The sequence below is a fragment of the Stegodyphus dumicola genome, chromosome 8 (genome assembly GCF_044657685.1).
Source record: "Stegodyphus dumicola isolate Sdum_Otavi_A_Nest chromosome 8, ASM4465768v1".
In the NCBI taxonomy this organism is placed as follows: Eukaryota; Metazoa; Arthropoda; class Arachnida; order Araneae; family Eresidae; genus Stegodyphus; species Stegodyphus dumicola.
The window spans coordinates 87,882,465-87,898,263 of NC_140775.1; the positions used below are offsets into that span (position 1 = coordinate 87,882,465).

General features: G+C 31.7%; 1 protein-coding gene across 5 annotated transcripts in view; it reads left to right on the forward strand.

The window, feature by feature from the left end:
* The window catches only part of LOC118185771 (putative inorganic phosphate cotransporter), a 90,883-nt gene that overhangs the window by 69,303 nt on the left and 5,781 nt on the right, over positions 1-15,799 (forward strand). For all 5 annotated transcript variants that reach the window (XM_035355680.2, XM_035355679.2, XM_035355677.2 and 2 more), the window contains exons 7-8: positions 2,093-2,225; positions 11,134-11,289. In XM_035355680.2, the coding sequence (XP_035211571.1) occupies positions 2,093-2,225; positions 11,134-11,289 (289 nt within the window). The remainder of the gene's footprint in view (positions 1-2,092; positions 2,226-11,133; positions 11,290-15,799) is intronic.

The window sequence follows — 15,799 nt, forward strand, 5'->3', positions numbered from 1 at the left end:
AAAATAATTTTAAAATCAGCGTATCTTTAGAATTTCCTATACACAGTTCCGCTCGCTAAAGATATAAATCCCCCTCCCTTAGAGTGTAGCCATTGCACGCTTTTAAATCGTTGAATTTGTTAATCAAAAATCCGTTAAACATATGAAAAATAAAACAAATTTCAAATTTGGACTTTCAGATGCCCATATTAGCAGTAGGATTACGTCATTCAAAAGTGGATGGCTCTAGGTACCGCTGTTTTATCACAGTGCGAGAAACATACATACATTTATGCAAATTCTTCATTATTTAATTTCTTCAAATATAATACAGGGCTATAGTATGTGGTGGCAACGATCTGAAAAGTGATACGCCGTTTATAGGGTTCCGACGCAAAATCGCAAAACGGAAACAGTAGTCCTTCAGGGACAAAGCCCCTTTTGAACTAATAAAGATATATTAAAACCATGAGATGTCTTATTAGAAATATTCAACACTTTTGCGAAATTGCACTAGAAATTACACTGAAATTGTTATTAACATTTTCTTGAGATAACTATTTCGGGCTGCTGGCAGCACGAGTGACTGCTTTAAAAAAAAAAAGAATATAACGGATATAAAAATATGAATGGCAACCTCTTAACTCTCTATCGGGAATTCTAAAGATACGCTGTTTTAAAATATTTTGTGACGTTGTTCATCTAAATTTTATGTGGCATAAGTGTGAAGAACGCGATATTTAATAAACAAAATTAGCACACAAAAAATTAACAATAAAAAGATTAAAAAAACTTGTAAGCAATCTTTCTAAGAAAACTGAACATTGATAAGATGAACCGAGAAAACACTGAAAAAATATAAAAATCTGTGTTACTGCAACAGGAATTCGAAAATATTCTGCTTTTAACATTTTTCTCTTGAATTTTATGTGGCGTAAGTGCGAAAACTATGCTTAATAATAAAACTAAACATACGAAAAAAAATGGGTTAGTAGAAGGAAATGCAACTGTAGACTGGCAGACTACGAGCTCAGTGAGAGCGCGAAAAACCTTAACAAATCCTTTTGGGTGACCGTTAAAATCTGCAACCTTTCAGATTTTTTAAAACTTTATTTATTTTTTTTTCTCTTTTTTTTGGTAGCTATGGAGTAGTTAAATTGCTTGTAGAAATCATGCGCATATAACATATATGGTAAAGTTTTTTGGCCTGCTTCCTATCATAAGTAAACAAAAAAGAAATTATACACGTAATAGCTTATATAAGTTACCTACGTAATTACTTAGGTAAAACTACTCATGCATTAAAGTAAATGTAGTATTAATAAAAATGTTAAAATCTTGCACTTGAAGTAATCTACACATAACAATATTAAATAATAATGCTTTATGAATGCAGTTTAACAAAGCATTCTTAAATTCCTCCAAGCTGCGCATAATACGTAGTATGTATTAAAAGAACTCATCACTTGCGTATATTGGATAGCATTTCTAGTGCAGACTTAAATGATAACTTGCATTTCTTTTGAACTAACGAACGAACCTATATAATAGTTAGAATAATATAGTTGAAGAGACTGGCTGACGTCATATGAGAAAATATTAGTAAAAATGTATAACTACAGTAACAGTGTCATCAAGTAAATACTTGAATAGATACAATCAATTTTGCAAAGAATTTAGATAAGTTCTTTACAAAAATATAAGCAAATTAAAGATTTTACTATTGTACGGAGACTTTTACTTACCTACTGTATGTATTTTATCTTCACTGAAGATCACTTTAATGTTTAGATATCTTCATAAGCTGCGAGAAAGTGTTCTGAAATGAACATATCCATTTCACCAAAGCTGTGAAAAGCTATCCGCCCAATCGCATTTGTGATTTTGCATTACGTATGTTAAATTTTAACATTTACTACATTTAACGATACGGAATCTGTGCACCATCATTTATTTAGAAAACAGATAAGATTTTTTTTTTTTTTTTTTTTTTTTTTTTTTTTTTTTTTTTTACAAAAATGGTAATTTTTTGACACATTAAAAAATGCTTTAAATGCAATTAATTCATTCATGAATTTTTTAAAGCTTAGTGTTTTTTTATTAATTTTTTTAGAATGGAACTCTTTCTGCTCTTCCTTATCTTATGCAAGCAGTTTGTGCAATGCTAGCCAGCATATCAGCAGATAAACTTCGTGCCACCAATCGCTTTACTATCACTACGATAAGGAAAATAATTAATTCTATTGGTAAGTATTTTATCAAATGTAAAATTTTTAAAGATAAAGTGCAGATAAGATCACAAATTACATAAATGTAGATTGAACACGATCTGAAAATTGCATGAGATTCCTTTCTGCCTTGAGAATTGTTGTTATTGAATTTTCACTAGATTCATTCTTTTTGAATTCATGATTCACGCTTGAAAGAAAGCTCCAATGATGCTATAAAGCTGATCTTTGGTAAAGCTTTTAAATGGTGTAGTCAGTGTAATCACTGGGGAAAAGATTAGGCTATTTTAACACTGAAAAGCATCGAAGGCGTCTATCTAAAGAAAGGGACGCCTTCGTGGAATTTTTTCTAAGGTAAATTGACTCATATTCCCGTTAGACATGGTCAAAACTGAGAAAATCAACTATAAAGCGAGCCCTTTTGCCTGGAATGAAAGTCGGGTAGATTCAGCGCTCTCAAACACTTAGTAGAGTAGTAAAAGTTAAAAAGTAGTACAGAATTACGATAATAGCAAGAGTATCACTGGAACTTCCCATGCAAAGCTAAGAAATTAGATACTTTCCCTTCTATGCCTGCCTAAAATCAAAAACTTCTAAAGAAAAATCGAACAAAAATATACATTTAAAATAGTCAGTACTGGGCGGCAAAAGTTATTTTATAATCGTACGCAATCTCTTTAATTTAACTGGGAGTTAACTCTGCCAAGATTATTCTGAAACGGCTATAGCTGGATTAATAAACACGTTTCAGAAGTTGCAATATTTGAAGAATTTGTAATCAGTTTTCTACCAAAGCTTTAAAAATTTGAAAACTTGATATCTTTAATTTTATATCGTAATTAACAAGTTGTAAAGGGTTACATTTATCAATTAAACTAAATTGTAAGTAAATACAAACTACAATAAAAATAGTACAAGCAGTAGTAGGGGTAATTAAGGCAATAAATATAAAGAAAGACAACATCAAAGTGACTGAGTATTTACTGTAATTTTCAGGAACATTCAGCGGAGCCTGAGATTCGGGTAAGCACTTTTTGTTGTTCTCTGCATTTATTACTTAAAACAGTTCATTCACATAGAAATCAATCCAATAATGCTTGGGAAAGGAAGTCTAATTTTTTACACAGACAGAATTCATGCTTTACAGTACTGAAAATCAAAAATCCTACTTATGTTATGGATAAAATACTTTGAAAAATATATTTCCAAGAATATTAAAATATGGTTTCTCCTTTTCACGAAAGTTATTAACATTGAATAAATAATCAGCACTGCTTCGTGCAAAAATAACACATTCAATTACGCGAAAAAAAATCTTTTTTGAAAATACTGAGTTACTTTTTATCAATTACGCAAACTATAAAATCGTGTTTCATTGGTCAACTCTTACGCTATCAATGACCATCTACATGTTTTTTCTGTAGTATGTAATATAAAGGTTGGCAATTGGTTAGTAGTTCTGAAGACTTTATTAGCGTACAAACACCTTCAGTCCTCAATATAATTTTCTGCCATGTCTAGCCCTTTCTGCCAAATTACTGTATAGCATCGTAAACCATCACCACGTCCGCTCCTGCTAATACTCGGCAACTAGCTCTTTGGGCGGATAATCTTCTCTCTACTGTTTTAATGGTTCCGTAGCAGTGATTCTTTCAATTTGGCGAAAGGCTCATAGTCACACACGGGCTAAAATCGGGAAAACATGGTGGGTGTTCTAGTGCTTCCCAACGCCAACGTCGCAGGTTATCCTTGAGAGCGCTCTCATTATGACACCGCCCGTTACCATTGAAGATGATGTGATTCGACATAATATTCGACATGAACTTCTTGACTCAGTGGCGACGGTAATTACTGGAACACTGGCCTACTGGCCCAATGTGAGTCCATATGACTATGATCTCTTCACCAAAATAAAAGAATCTCGGAGAGTGATTCATTACAAAAACAAAGAGAAGTTTTTCCGTGCTTTAAAGCGTCCGTTAGGGGACCTGTGGACATACGTTCTGATGGTGTACGACGCCTTCCAGTCGGGTGAGGTCGAGTTTTCCTACAAATTAACGGTATTCCTATGGGTACCAACTATTCAACTGCCATCTACAACATATTACTCTTAAGGAATATAGTTTTATTAACAGTTACCATAAACATGAACTTTTTAATTTACCTACAGATATATCATTTCCATTAATTATTACAAAGGAACTGAAAAATAATGTGTATCCTACATAGCGTATTCGGAAACTAAGTACCGTTTCATTCTAGCGCCGTCGCAGCGCTGTGGTAGGCGTCCCGCGCATGCGCACTAGTCTTTCTTGTTCACTGACTCTCAATTGTCGCCATTTTGGTTGCTCTATGTTGTGTTTTCAGTTTGCTGTGCGCATTCAAAATGTTTAAGACAATTAGTTCTCCCGCTGACTGTGAGATTCGTGCCGTGATTAAATTTTTGAACGCGAGGAATGTTAAACCGGCCGAAATTTATCGTCAAGTGACAGAAGTTTACGGTGAATACGCGATAAGTGATGAAATGGTGAGAAAGTGGGTAAGAATGTTTAATGCAGGTCGAACAAATGTCCACGCCGAGGCTCGGAGTGGTCGGCCTTCTGTTGTCACCGAGGATTTGGTAAGGAAAGTTGATGAAGCAATTCATGAGAACAGACGCTTCACAATGACAACTCTTTCAGAGGCATTTCCACAAATTTCACGTACTGTTTTGTTCGAAATTGTGTCTCACGTACTGTTTTGTCGCTTGAGTTATCGCAAACTGTGTTCCCGATGGGTTCCAAAAATGCTCACTGATGTTCACAAAACAAAGCGACTTGGTAGTGCACTGACATTTCTCATGCGGTACAGTGATGAGGGAGAAAACTTTTTAAACCAAATTGTGACAGGTGATGAAACTTAGGTGTGTCATTTCACACCAGAATCGAAACAACAATCGATGGAGTGGAGACACACTCATTATCCGAAAAAACAAAAGTTCAAAGTGACAATGTCATCACAAAAAATCATGTGCACTGTCTTCTGGGATAGGAAAGGCGTTTTGCTTACTGAATTTCTTCCCAGAGGTGAAACCATTAATGCGGCACGATATTGTGAGACTTTAACAAAACTAAGGCGTGCCATTCAAAACAAACGAAGAGGAATGCTCAGTAAAGGAATTGTGTTGCTCCATGACAATGCTCGGCCCCATACTGCTGGTCTCACTCAATCGTTAATTCGACAGTTTCATTGGGAGTAGTTCGATCACCCGCCGTACAGCCCGGACTTGGCGCCGTCCGACTATCTCTTGTTCCTGCACATGAAGCGCGAGCTTGGTGGCAAGCACTTTGGATCTGACGATGACACGAAAAATGCTGTGGAGTCGTGGTTATCGAAATTGGCGGGAAGTTTCTTTGACGATGGTATACAAAAACTGGTCACCCACTATGACAAGTGTTTGATCATTGGCGGAAACTATGTTGAAAAATAGTTTAAGACATGTATTTTCATGTAAAAATAAAATTGGATTCGAAAAAATTGTTTTACTTTTTTTTTTTTTTTTTTTTCAAAACGGTACTTAGTTTCCGAATACGCCTCGTAAATGCCTGAAACTTAATAAAACTAATAAAGATGACACTGAAGCAGATTATCCTGACTTACGAATATACAATCTCAACAATAATAGATTACTTGATGAATGATAACATTTCAGTTTCAAAGCAATTAAACTAATCAATTGGAATTCCGATAGTTTCAGAAAAATTAAGGCTATCATTAATCAAATAAAAAGAATAAAATATTATTTGTTAAAACAGTTTATTAATCACATAATTTCCTCACAAAAGAGCTAGCTAAACTTCAGTTGTCAATCTGAAAATCTTTTTCACCACTGAACTGCAGTTTCTCATGTGCTAGTTTACACCTAAACTATTATGGCGGTATAATTCGGATATTCTTAACTCAGTTGAATTAGTCAGTCTTGTCAAAATTCTTATATTAGTTTTAATTTAGATTAGACTCTCTAATAATTATCTATCTATTTATTTAACAATACACCCAGTTCAACTTCCAAGTCTCATGAAAGCCTTTTTCAATGAGTTCTGTATTCTGTAACATTTGACATTTCTCGTCTTTTGCCTCTTTTCTCTTTTATATTTCCTGAAATTTGTGACATTTTTGTTAAATTCATCATTTGCATTCTCTAAGATTTCACAAAACTTTGCTCACAGTTTACTAGACACTGCCCTATGTTGATCACATTTTTAATACAACGATCAAGATTAATTAATATAAATCTTTATATCGCTACATTTACTTCTTCGAGTTTATTTATTTATTCTTCAAAATTTATTTTAACTTTTTCAAAAAAGTTATGTACACTAAGCAATACAACTGTTTTGATTGCTGAATTAAAAAAAATCATTTGGCACTATAACTACAAGCACTACAACTTTTTCCATTCATTAAAATGAAGCCAACCAAAACTTCACTCGAACTTAACTTCTTGGCAGATAACATTCGAAGATCTCTTTTGATTTTATTCTCTTTTGATTTTTCCGTTTACGAATTATTCATTTTTACTACACCATATTTAAAATTACATTAGAAGTGTTTTTTCTAATTTTTTTTTTTTTTATTTATCTCCTTTCATGTCGAATTTATATTTTTTTATTTCAAAACTTTTGTTGCTCTAATGTTACAGATTTTAGAAACTAACTTCTGTTTTTATTTTTATTTTGTAATTTTAGACTAACTTGTTATTTGTTATTTTTTATATGTTTGATTGCTTCTGTTTACGTATTTTGTTTTTTGCACTCGATTCATTTAGATTTCTAAGCGTTTTTACTTGTTTAAGATTTTCATGCTATACTTATACCAAAGGAGTTGTCCCCAAGGCTCAATATCTGGTCCACTTTTGTGGAATATTATTGCTAATATAGTTTTAAAAATAAATTTACCACAAAATACAAGCTTATGCTGACGATTTTGTGTTATTGGCCACGGGACGTGGTCGCCATACTATTGATAAAGCGTTAAGTTTCGCCACTCAAGAATTGGAGAAGTGGTCTTTCTATGTTAAACTCAAATTTGATCCAAAGAAATGCTTTCTTTTGGGTATTTCCAAGACTAAGATCAATACATCCTAGGTGCAAACTGTATGGACAACCAATTAGAGTTTCTAAGATAATCAAATATTTGGGCATTACGATCGATAAAAAGCTCACTTTTATATCTCACCTAGATCAAATAAAAATCGAATGCACCCATATTCTTAATAGACTTAGTAAAATGAATCTCCAAGGTAAAGTTCTTAAGAGTTTATATAAAAGAGCTATTGAGAGAAAGATATTGTATGCATGTGGCGCATGGTGGACCGGAACGGTCTGAATGCTTAAAAAAATTTTGCAAATTCAAAGAATCGCTTTATTGGGGATTACTAAGCGTTTTAGAACTGTGTCCACAGTAGCTCTTCAGATTTTGGCTGGATGTCCTCCGATCGATATTTTATCGGAAAAAGAATATGCTATCTTTAAATTAAAAGCTGGTAATAAAACTGTCGATTGTTTCGGTGAGATTCTCTCAGCTAGAGATTTTGACTTTGAAAAAAGTTTTGACATTCATCCAGCTTTGTTGAAATGGTTTAATTGGCATAAAGGCCTCCTCAATATGACAGGCTACATGGTTTTTACAGATATATCTAAATTAAATGGTCATGTGGGGGCAGCCTTTTGTGTGTTCTCAGATGAGAAACTAAGCTTACAAAGGAAATATAGACTTTCTGACTATCAGGCAGAGTTAGTGGTCCTGCGAGAGGCCTTATATTGGCTTATTTCTAATTCTGCGATAGATCTTGTCGAAATCTCTAGTGCCTGCGAAAGCGCAATTGTTTCAATTAGGGATGTTTGTCAAAGTAACGATCTAGTTAAACAGATAAAAGACGTGCTCATTTTTCTTAGCGCTTTCAGAGATATTAAACTCTTTTGGACGAAGAGTCATACCATTGGTAACGAGTTAGCAGATAGATTGGCAAAGGCTACCACCAAAAATCAAATTATTGATTTTGAAGTAAAGACTTCTTTTGACAGTTTGAAATCCTTGTTGAAAAGAAAAAGTTTGACTCTATGGCAAGCAAAGTGGAACGACCCAGATTCTAAAGGAAGATTCACATGTAATTTAATCTCAACTATTAATGAGAGAAAATGCTTAAGTGACAAGTATCTAAACCCAAGCCTTAACTAATCATGGACACTTTCTCTTTTATTATAATAGGTTTCCGATAAAAAAAAATTGTGCCTGTGGCGCGATTAATGTCGATATTGAGCACCTGTTGTTTAGATGCTCTTCTATGAAAAATATTAATCTAAAATTTATTCCATATATTGCTAAACTTGATACTCTAAAGGATCTAAGTAAAAATACAGTGACTAAACTGAAATTGTCAAATTTCATAAAATATGTATCTTTAAATGAAATAAATTTATATATTGATTGTGTTTAAAATTTCCCTGTCTGTTTTAAGGAAACTTAGGATGTTTATGATATTCTGTTATTTTATTTCTTTGTATATGTAAGTAACATATTTTTATGCATGTAAGTAACATGTGCTATATTTTACAGAGTATATAATAATGTGCTTTTGTGGTGTAGCTGGTAAATCTCACCAGCTCCTAGACTTTAAGTTAATATTTTAGTTGTTTATTCTTTATTCCTATTATAATAAAAGTTATTTCAGGTAGTATGGTAGTAGTTCTACTGCTTAATGGACCTTCTTTAGACCTTGTTTTAGATCTCAATGTATCTTTAATTAAATAGATTCACTAAGCCCTATTCAGCCTGTAATGGCGGTACAGAAAGTTCGACCAGTCATATGCTTTTGGTGAAAACTTTTTTTTACTCCACTCTGTATGGTTTCAAAGTTCCATATATTACTATAATTTTTCGTGGGTTGAATTGCTTGTATTTACATTGTTTTGGGATCTCGGTCTGCCAAAATTAATTTTTTAAAAATTTTTTAACCTTCTTTTTTAATCATTTGTTGCTATAATTTTGAAATTTTTTGCAGTACTTACTATGGCTTGTATGGATTGGATTCATAAAGACCCAGATTCCTATGATTAATTTTCTGAATTTATTTTAAGTATTAAACATTAATCTGTGCCTTTCTTGGTTCAGAAACAGGCTGATGAATTTACTACTTTGTTTGAACCTTCCCCGCGATGACGACGTAGCGAAGGATGTAAATTTCTATTTTCCTTTTTATTTTTAGTTATGGCATTTTTTCCCGCATATATCATGCAGTTTGCCTCTGCTTTTTTGTTTTCTGCATATGCATTGTTCCGACCTGAATATGGGATGGATTTTAAATGTACTTCTGAATTTATTTTGCATTATTACCTCTGCTTGTTGCTGCTTTCAGAGCGCAACAGGATTATGTTTTGAACTGTTTTTTACTTTGTATTTATTCCTTTATATACATATGTGTGTGTGTGTGTATTTGCATTAGAAATAAAATCATGGATATAATAGTATCTCTTGAATAGTATAAAATTTTGCTTCTTCCAATTACACTTATTCTGAAACTCTCAATACTTAATTGTCAATACTAAATCATTTCCCTCATCTTTGGAAATGAGAAAATGGGGAAGAGGCATACGTAGATTCCAAATTGTAGCTAGAACGTTTCAGAAAGAATTATGGACAGATAGACAGGTTTCATATAGCTGGCTAAAAACACAGGAATTTTCTAAATATAAATTTGGAGTTTTTAAAATAAGACTTAAGACAATGCTAAAATTGTTTTGTATTATAATGGGAAGACTGCATTAGAAACTCAGCAATAATGCATCTTCCCATTACAGCAATAAGCAATACTGCAGCAATAAGGCATCTTCCCATTACATTATAATAAGAATTATTATTGCTGCTGAAAACCCATTTTCAAAATACTAATTTTGACATTTTTAAAACTTTATCGATTAATTAATTATATTTTAAATTTAATTAAAAATGTATTAAGCATACCTTTAAATTTAATCCTCTTAATTTTTTTTAAATGGCATTATACCGTAAAACGTTTTGTGGAGATATTCTATTTATTTACAGAATTTCAAACAGAAATTTCTTCTGCCGTAATTTGAACTTATTTTAATTTCATTCTCTTTCTTATCTTCGCTTACTTAATGAATTTGGAATATGTGAAGCAATTAAAGAATTATGTTAAAGCATTTTATTTAAATTATGGTAAACATAAGTAAAATATTTCATTGCCTTTTCAGTTAACGTAATAAAATAACTAGGCAGTTTTTTCTGTTACTATAATAAAGTGTTTGTTAAACATCATGTCTTAAAGTAAATAAAAAATCTGGTAGTGCTGAAGCAAAAAAATATCAATAAATAATGCGAAAAATAATGCGTGAAGCAAAAAAATAATGCGTGAAAACAATATTTTCTTAAATAAAGTGAAGAGTAAGAATATTATTGTTTATTTCTTAAAGAAAGAAGCAAAATAATATAATATAAAATCTTAAATAAGTGCAGTGTAAAATTGTTATCATTTATTTCATAAAGAAAGAAGTGCACATTTAATGAAATAAATGTATGAGATCTATTGTATAAAACTTCCAACTTAAATTTTTCTCGAAACAAAACGTATCGCTTTAGAGTGAAACCAGGGATTTTGCAAATTCCTAATTTTGTTGTGGTGCCGATAATATATTAGAAGATGAAAAAATGCAGATTTTGGACGTTTAATGGGCTGTTACATCCTAAATGTAAGCTCAGATATATCCATCCCGCAATGAAATTTTAAAAACCATCGAGATATACCAACCATAGCATTTTGTTGTTCAGTTATTATAATACTTGTTCCGTTTCGTTTCTTACTGTGTATTTCAGTGATAAGCCTAACTTAATGAAAACTTTGCCTTATTTTCATTTTCTGTTCCAGCTTTCTTTGGTCCTGGAGTATGCGTGCTTGCAGTGGCTTTCGTAGGTTGTAATCCTGTCATAATAGTAGTTTTGTTAACAGTATCGCTCGGACTGAATGGATTCATGTTTTCTGGCTTCAATGTAACTCATGTTGACATGAGCCCAGAATTTGCAGGTATGTATTATCTAAAAAACATATTAATTTCAATGATTATCAGTATTTAGAACTCCATTCCCGTGATATTTATGGATGTTTATTAAAAACTTAAGAATGCTAAATCTAAATATGGTATTTATTTTTCATTGTCATCATCAATTTTAAGAGAACCATAGAAATAAATGAAAACGTCCCTTAAAATTTCGCATTTATTCATTTTTTATAAATATTTCAAACATGGAACTCTAACTGATCGTTAACTACCTGCACTTTATATGAATAGAATTCAATAGAAAACAGTACCTTCATTAACTTTTTTGGGGGAACGATTTTATTGGCATAAAAAGTATTCCACAATGAAACCTATTTATAGTCTTTTCTGCAGTATCAAGAAACTTAAATCAGCTCAAGGATTTCATGGTTCTCGTCAGAGTATTTTTGAAGTACCATTCTAATAGTTTCATTAATTCCTTTCATGTTTACAAACATAATTTACAAAAATAAAGGATTAATTCAGATCAGAAAGTTAAACTGTTGACCTCAGTCCAACTGAGTACATCCGAATTGTCTTAGATCAGCGTTCTTAACTTTTTTCAATTGGGGAGCACATTTATGTATTATGCTGCGGACTACCTTACTCTTGTTGCCTTCGAAAAGCAATTTTTTAGCATTTTTTCCTACCACTACATGTATATTTTTAAAACAGAGTTTATTAAAATTGCTTTCATTTTGAATTGGTAATAAGTTATCAAATCATGTTTCATCAAGTTATTTTGTAATCATGGCGATTAGAGTTTTAATAATCTTACTAACTGGCAATTGAATAAATACTGGTTCTCACATTAATGAGATAGATGAACCTGCTGATTCTTGCATATTCGTTCTATGCTTGGATGTACGCTTGTAAGCTTGAATCTGAAATCGTCACATACGCCAAATCGATTTCGGTACATTGTTTTGATTTGAATGAGTGCACGAAATCCCCTTCTCACATAATTATGTAAAAGCAAATTAAATTATGCTTTTTAGAGCACCACTGTATAGTTTTTTATATTCTATTTTCACTAATAATGATAATTATTAGTGAAAGAAATTAACCACACTTTCTGCTTGTAATTTTATTACCACTACATGTATATTTTTAAAACAGAGTTTATTAAAATTGCTTTCATTTTGAATTGGTAATAAGTTATCAAATCATGTTTCATCAAGTTATTTTGTAATCATGGCGATTAGAGTTTTAATAATCTTACTAACTGGCAATTGAATAAATACTGGTTCTCACATTAATGAGCTAGATGAACCTGCTGATTCTTGCATATTCGTTCTATGCTTGGATGTACGCTTGTAAGCTTGAATCTGAAATCGTCACATACGCCAAATCGATTTCGGTACATTGTTTTGATTTGAATGAGTGCACGAAATCCCCTTCTCACATAATTATGTAAAAGCAAATTAAATTATGCTTTTTAGAGCACCACTGTATAGTTTTTTATATTCTATTTTCACTAATAATGATAATTATCAGTGAAAGAAATTAACCACACTTTCTGCTTGTAATTTTATTTTAAATCAGGTGTCATTCATGTGTTCAATGAACTGTTCTTTCATTCAATAGCAATTTGTTATTTTTAGTATAGCAATTAAAGAATCATGAATTCAATATCGCAATTAAAGGAACAAATTATGAATATGAATAAATCATAACCATTTGTAAAATAAGTTCAAATTGTGACCTCGGCGTTTCGAGTTGTGAATACATGTCATTACATAGTTCTTTTTAAATAATGATATCATTTTATGCTAAAACTATTTAAGGTTAGATATGGCGAAAAATTTCTTTATTTTGCTCAACCAAGTTTACAAACCAAGTTTCCTCTGAAACCCCTTCATTTTCTTATGAGCAATTAGAGCAATCAAAGAATTACCTTGTAGACCGAGATTTAGTTACTACTTCTGAAAGGTATGCTTGTGCACTTAGTCACATGTAACCAGTAAGAAATGATATAAAATCTTCTATAATTTTGTTTACGGGTAACAGAACTGAAATCTGAGAGGTCCACTAGGGCAAGCTTTGAGAATCATTTGGGTGTCCAGTTTGAGAATAGAAAAACGAACGAACTAGTTTGAGAATAGAAACGAACCATAGTTTGAGAAATGCTCTCCAAGATCAGTGAGTTCCGAAGTAACAGTAACTTGATATTCAAATTACAATTAGGAGATATTCTGCGCTTAACACAGATACTAGAAAACTTTTGATGTTTTAATTTTACTGTGATAAAATTTTAAACTCTTTGATGTTTTACTTCACACTTCTTCAAGCAACACATTTCTTCGCAGCAACAATCACCTAATTTTTTTTTCAAAAATAGAAATTTAGAATTCTCTGAAGAAATAGCCTCGTAGGAACTTGAATTCGTCGGATAAAATATTAATGAGATTAATACTTACTAGTTAGCTGCAGCTTAGACCCAAACTGCCTTCAGTTTTAGAAATTATGAAGACACGTATGAAAACTTACGGCTTACGACAATGGCAATTATGATGCTATTAGCCATACTCTTCGTAAATACTATTTATAGTAGCGATACTGTGATGTTTAAGCTATAGTCCACCAAACAAAGTCTGAATTACAATTTCGTTTTTTGGAATCTCGCACATTTGTATTCTCTTTCAATTCCCAAGAAATGTTTACTTCCTAGAAATCTTCATAAAATAATTAACATTTTAAATTGTTCTTTTTCCATATCTTGAAGTGCAAGAATACTTTGATAACTTCTTTTTGGTTAGAGCATGTTATTCAGAATATAAGGATTTCTAAAAACGTGGCAGTCAGCATAATAGGCTGTTTTCCATTGCTTAATTGTTTCAGTTTTTAACCTGAGAACAACAATGTTTTGTTGCAGAATGGATTAATTAGAATGGAACTTACGAAAACCTTTTTCTGTGGCAAATATTCATACTGTTTATAGGAGTGAGAAATAGGCGAGAAATTTCTCAGAATTAAAACAGATTCACTTCCAAGATTTCGCATCTGCTGACTCTTTAGGGGAAAACAAGACAGCACAATAAGGCAGTCTCACGCATTCCGCTAGATTTGGTCATCATCATAACAAGCTGAATGAGTTTTGTGATAAAAAGATCTTATGGCATAGTATCCACAGTGATGGCATAGTATCCACAGTGATGACATAGTATCCACAATCTACTGGCATAGTATCTACAATGATATCTTTATGTAAATATTAGCTTGCAAATTAAATACAGATATTCATATGATGTATTCCTGAGAATTTTTATTCAAACTGATTTTGAACTTTTTTAGTCAGTGATTTTAAGATTATTTATTTACGAAAAATCTTTCAAGGAAATTAGTTCTTTGACTGTCAGTCTTTACTAATAAAGAATCATTGTTTGAATTTGCTAAGAAGATAATGATTACACTCTTCAGAAATAATGAAGTTTTATTCTCTGCATAATCAGTAATGAAAATGATCAAGATGTTGTACAAACATATCTGATGACACAGACAGACAATTAGAAATTGTGATTCAGTCAAAGAAAACATCTGAATATTCTTCAAATCTTGCGCGAGATTAAAAATTTCTTTAGGCAGTTTTGAAGGGAGAACAATATCAACAATTTAAGGCCACGGCGGTTACAGCTTCTAACACTTTGCAATACATTCATTAAAAATCATTTCACCGACTTCTGCAGGTGGGTTGTTTGCTATGAAATTGAGAAGAAATAGTGGGGATATAAACTCATTAATGCGCTTTAAGTTACTACCAAATGTGGGAAAATTCCTAAAATTGTATACGTATGTTTAAAAAATAATAAGAAAGAAAGAAAAGAAACTTTTTTTAAAAGATCTTATCACTATTTCACATTTATATTATTACATTATTATTTCAAAATTTATTTTAATTACAAATACTTAAAAACAATACTAGATTATTACTATTAAATGCAATACTAGATTATTTAAATACAATACTAGATTAATACTAGAAGGGCTATTAATTCCGTTTTGGCATTTTGCGTCGAAAACTTTAAATGCCCGTTTCACTTTTCAAATTCTTGCCACCAAATATTATCACCCTGTATTATCATCTTATATTTAAAGAAATTAAATAATGAATAAACTGCATAAATGTATGTATGTTTCTCGCACTCATATAATACAGCGGTACCTAACAACTTGTATACATCAAATTTTGAATAACGGAATCCTCCATCGAATATGGATATCTGGAAGTCCTAATTTGGAATTCGTTTTATTATCGAGTTCGTATTTTGTAATACATTAACGAATTTTTTATTAACAAACTCAACGATTTCAAAGCAAGCAATGGCAACACTGTACGGAAAAAAAAGCATTTTTATCTCCAGCACTCGGGACTATGAATCGGAAATTGTAAAGATATACTCATTTTAAAATTAATTATTTTTCGATATTGCTGTCGAATTTAATTGTATGGTTTAAATGCGAAGAACATGATATTTACTATATAAAAGTAACACACAA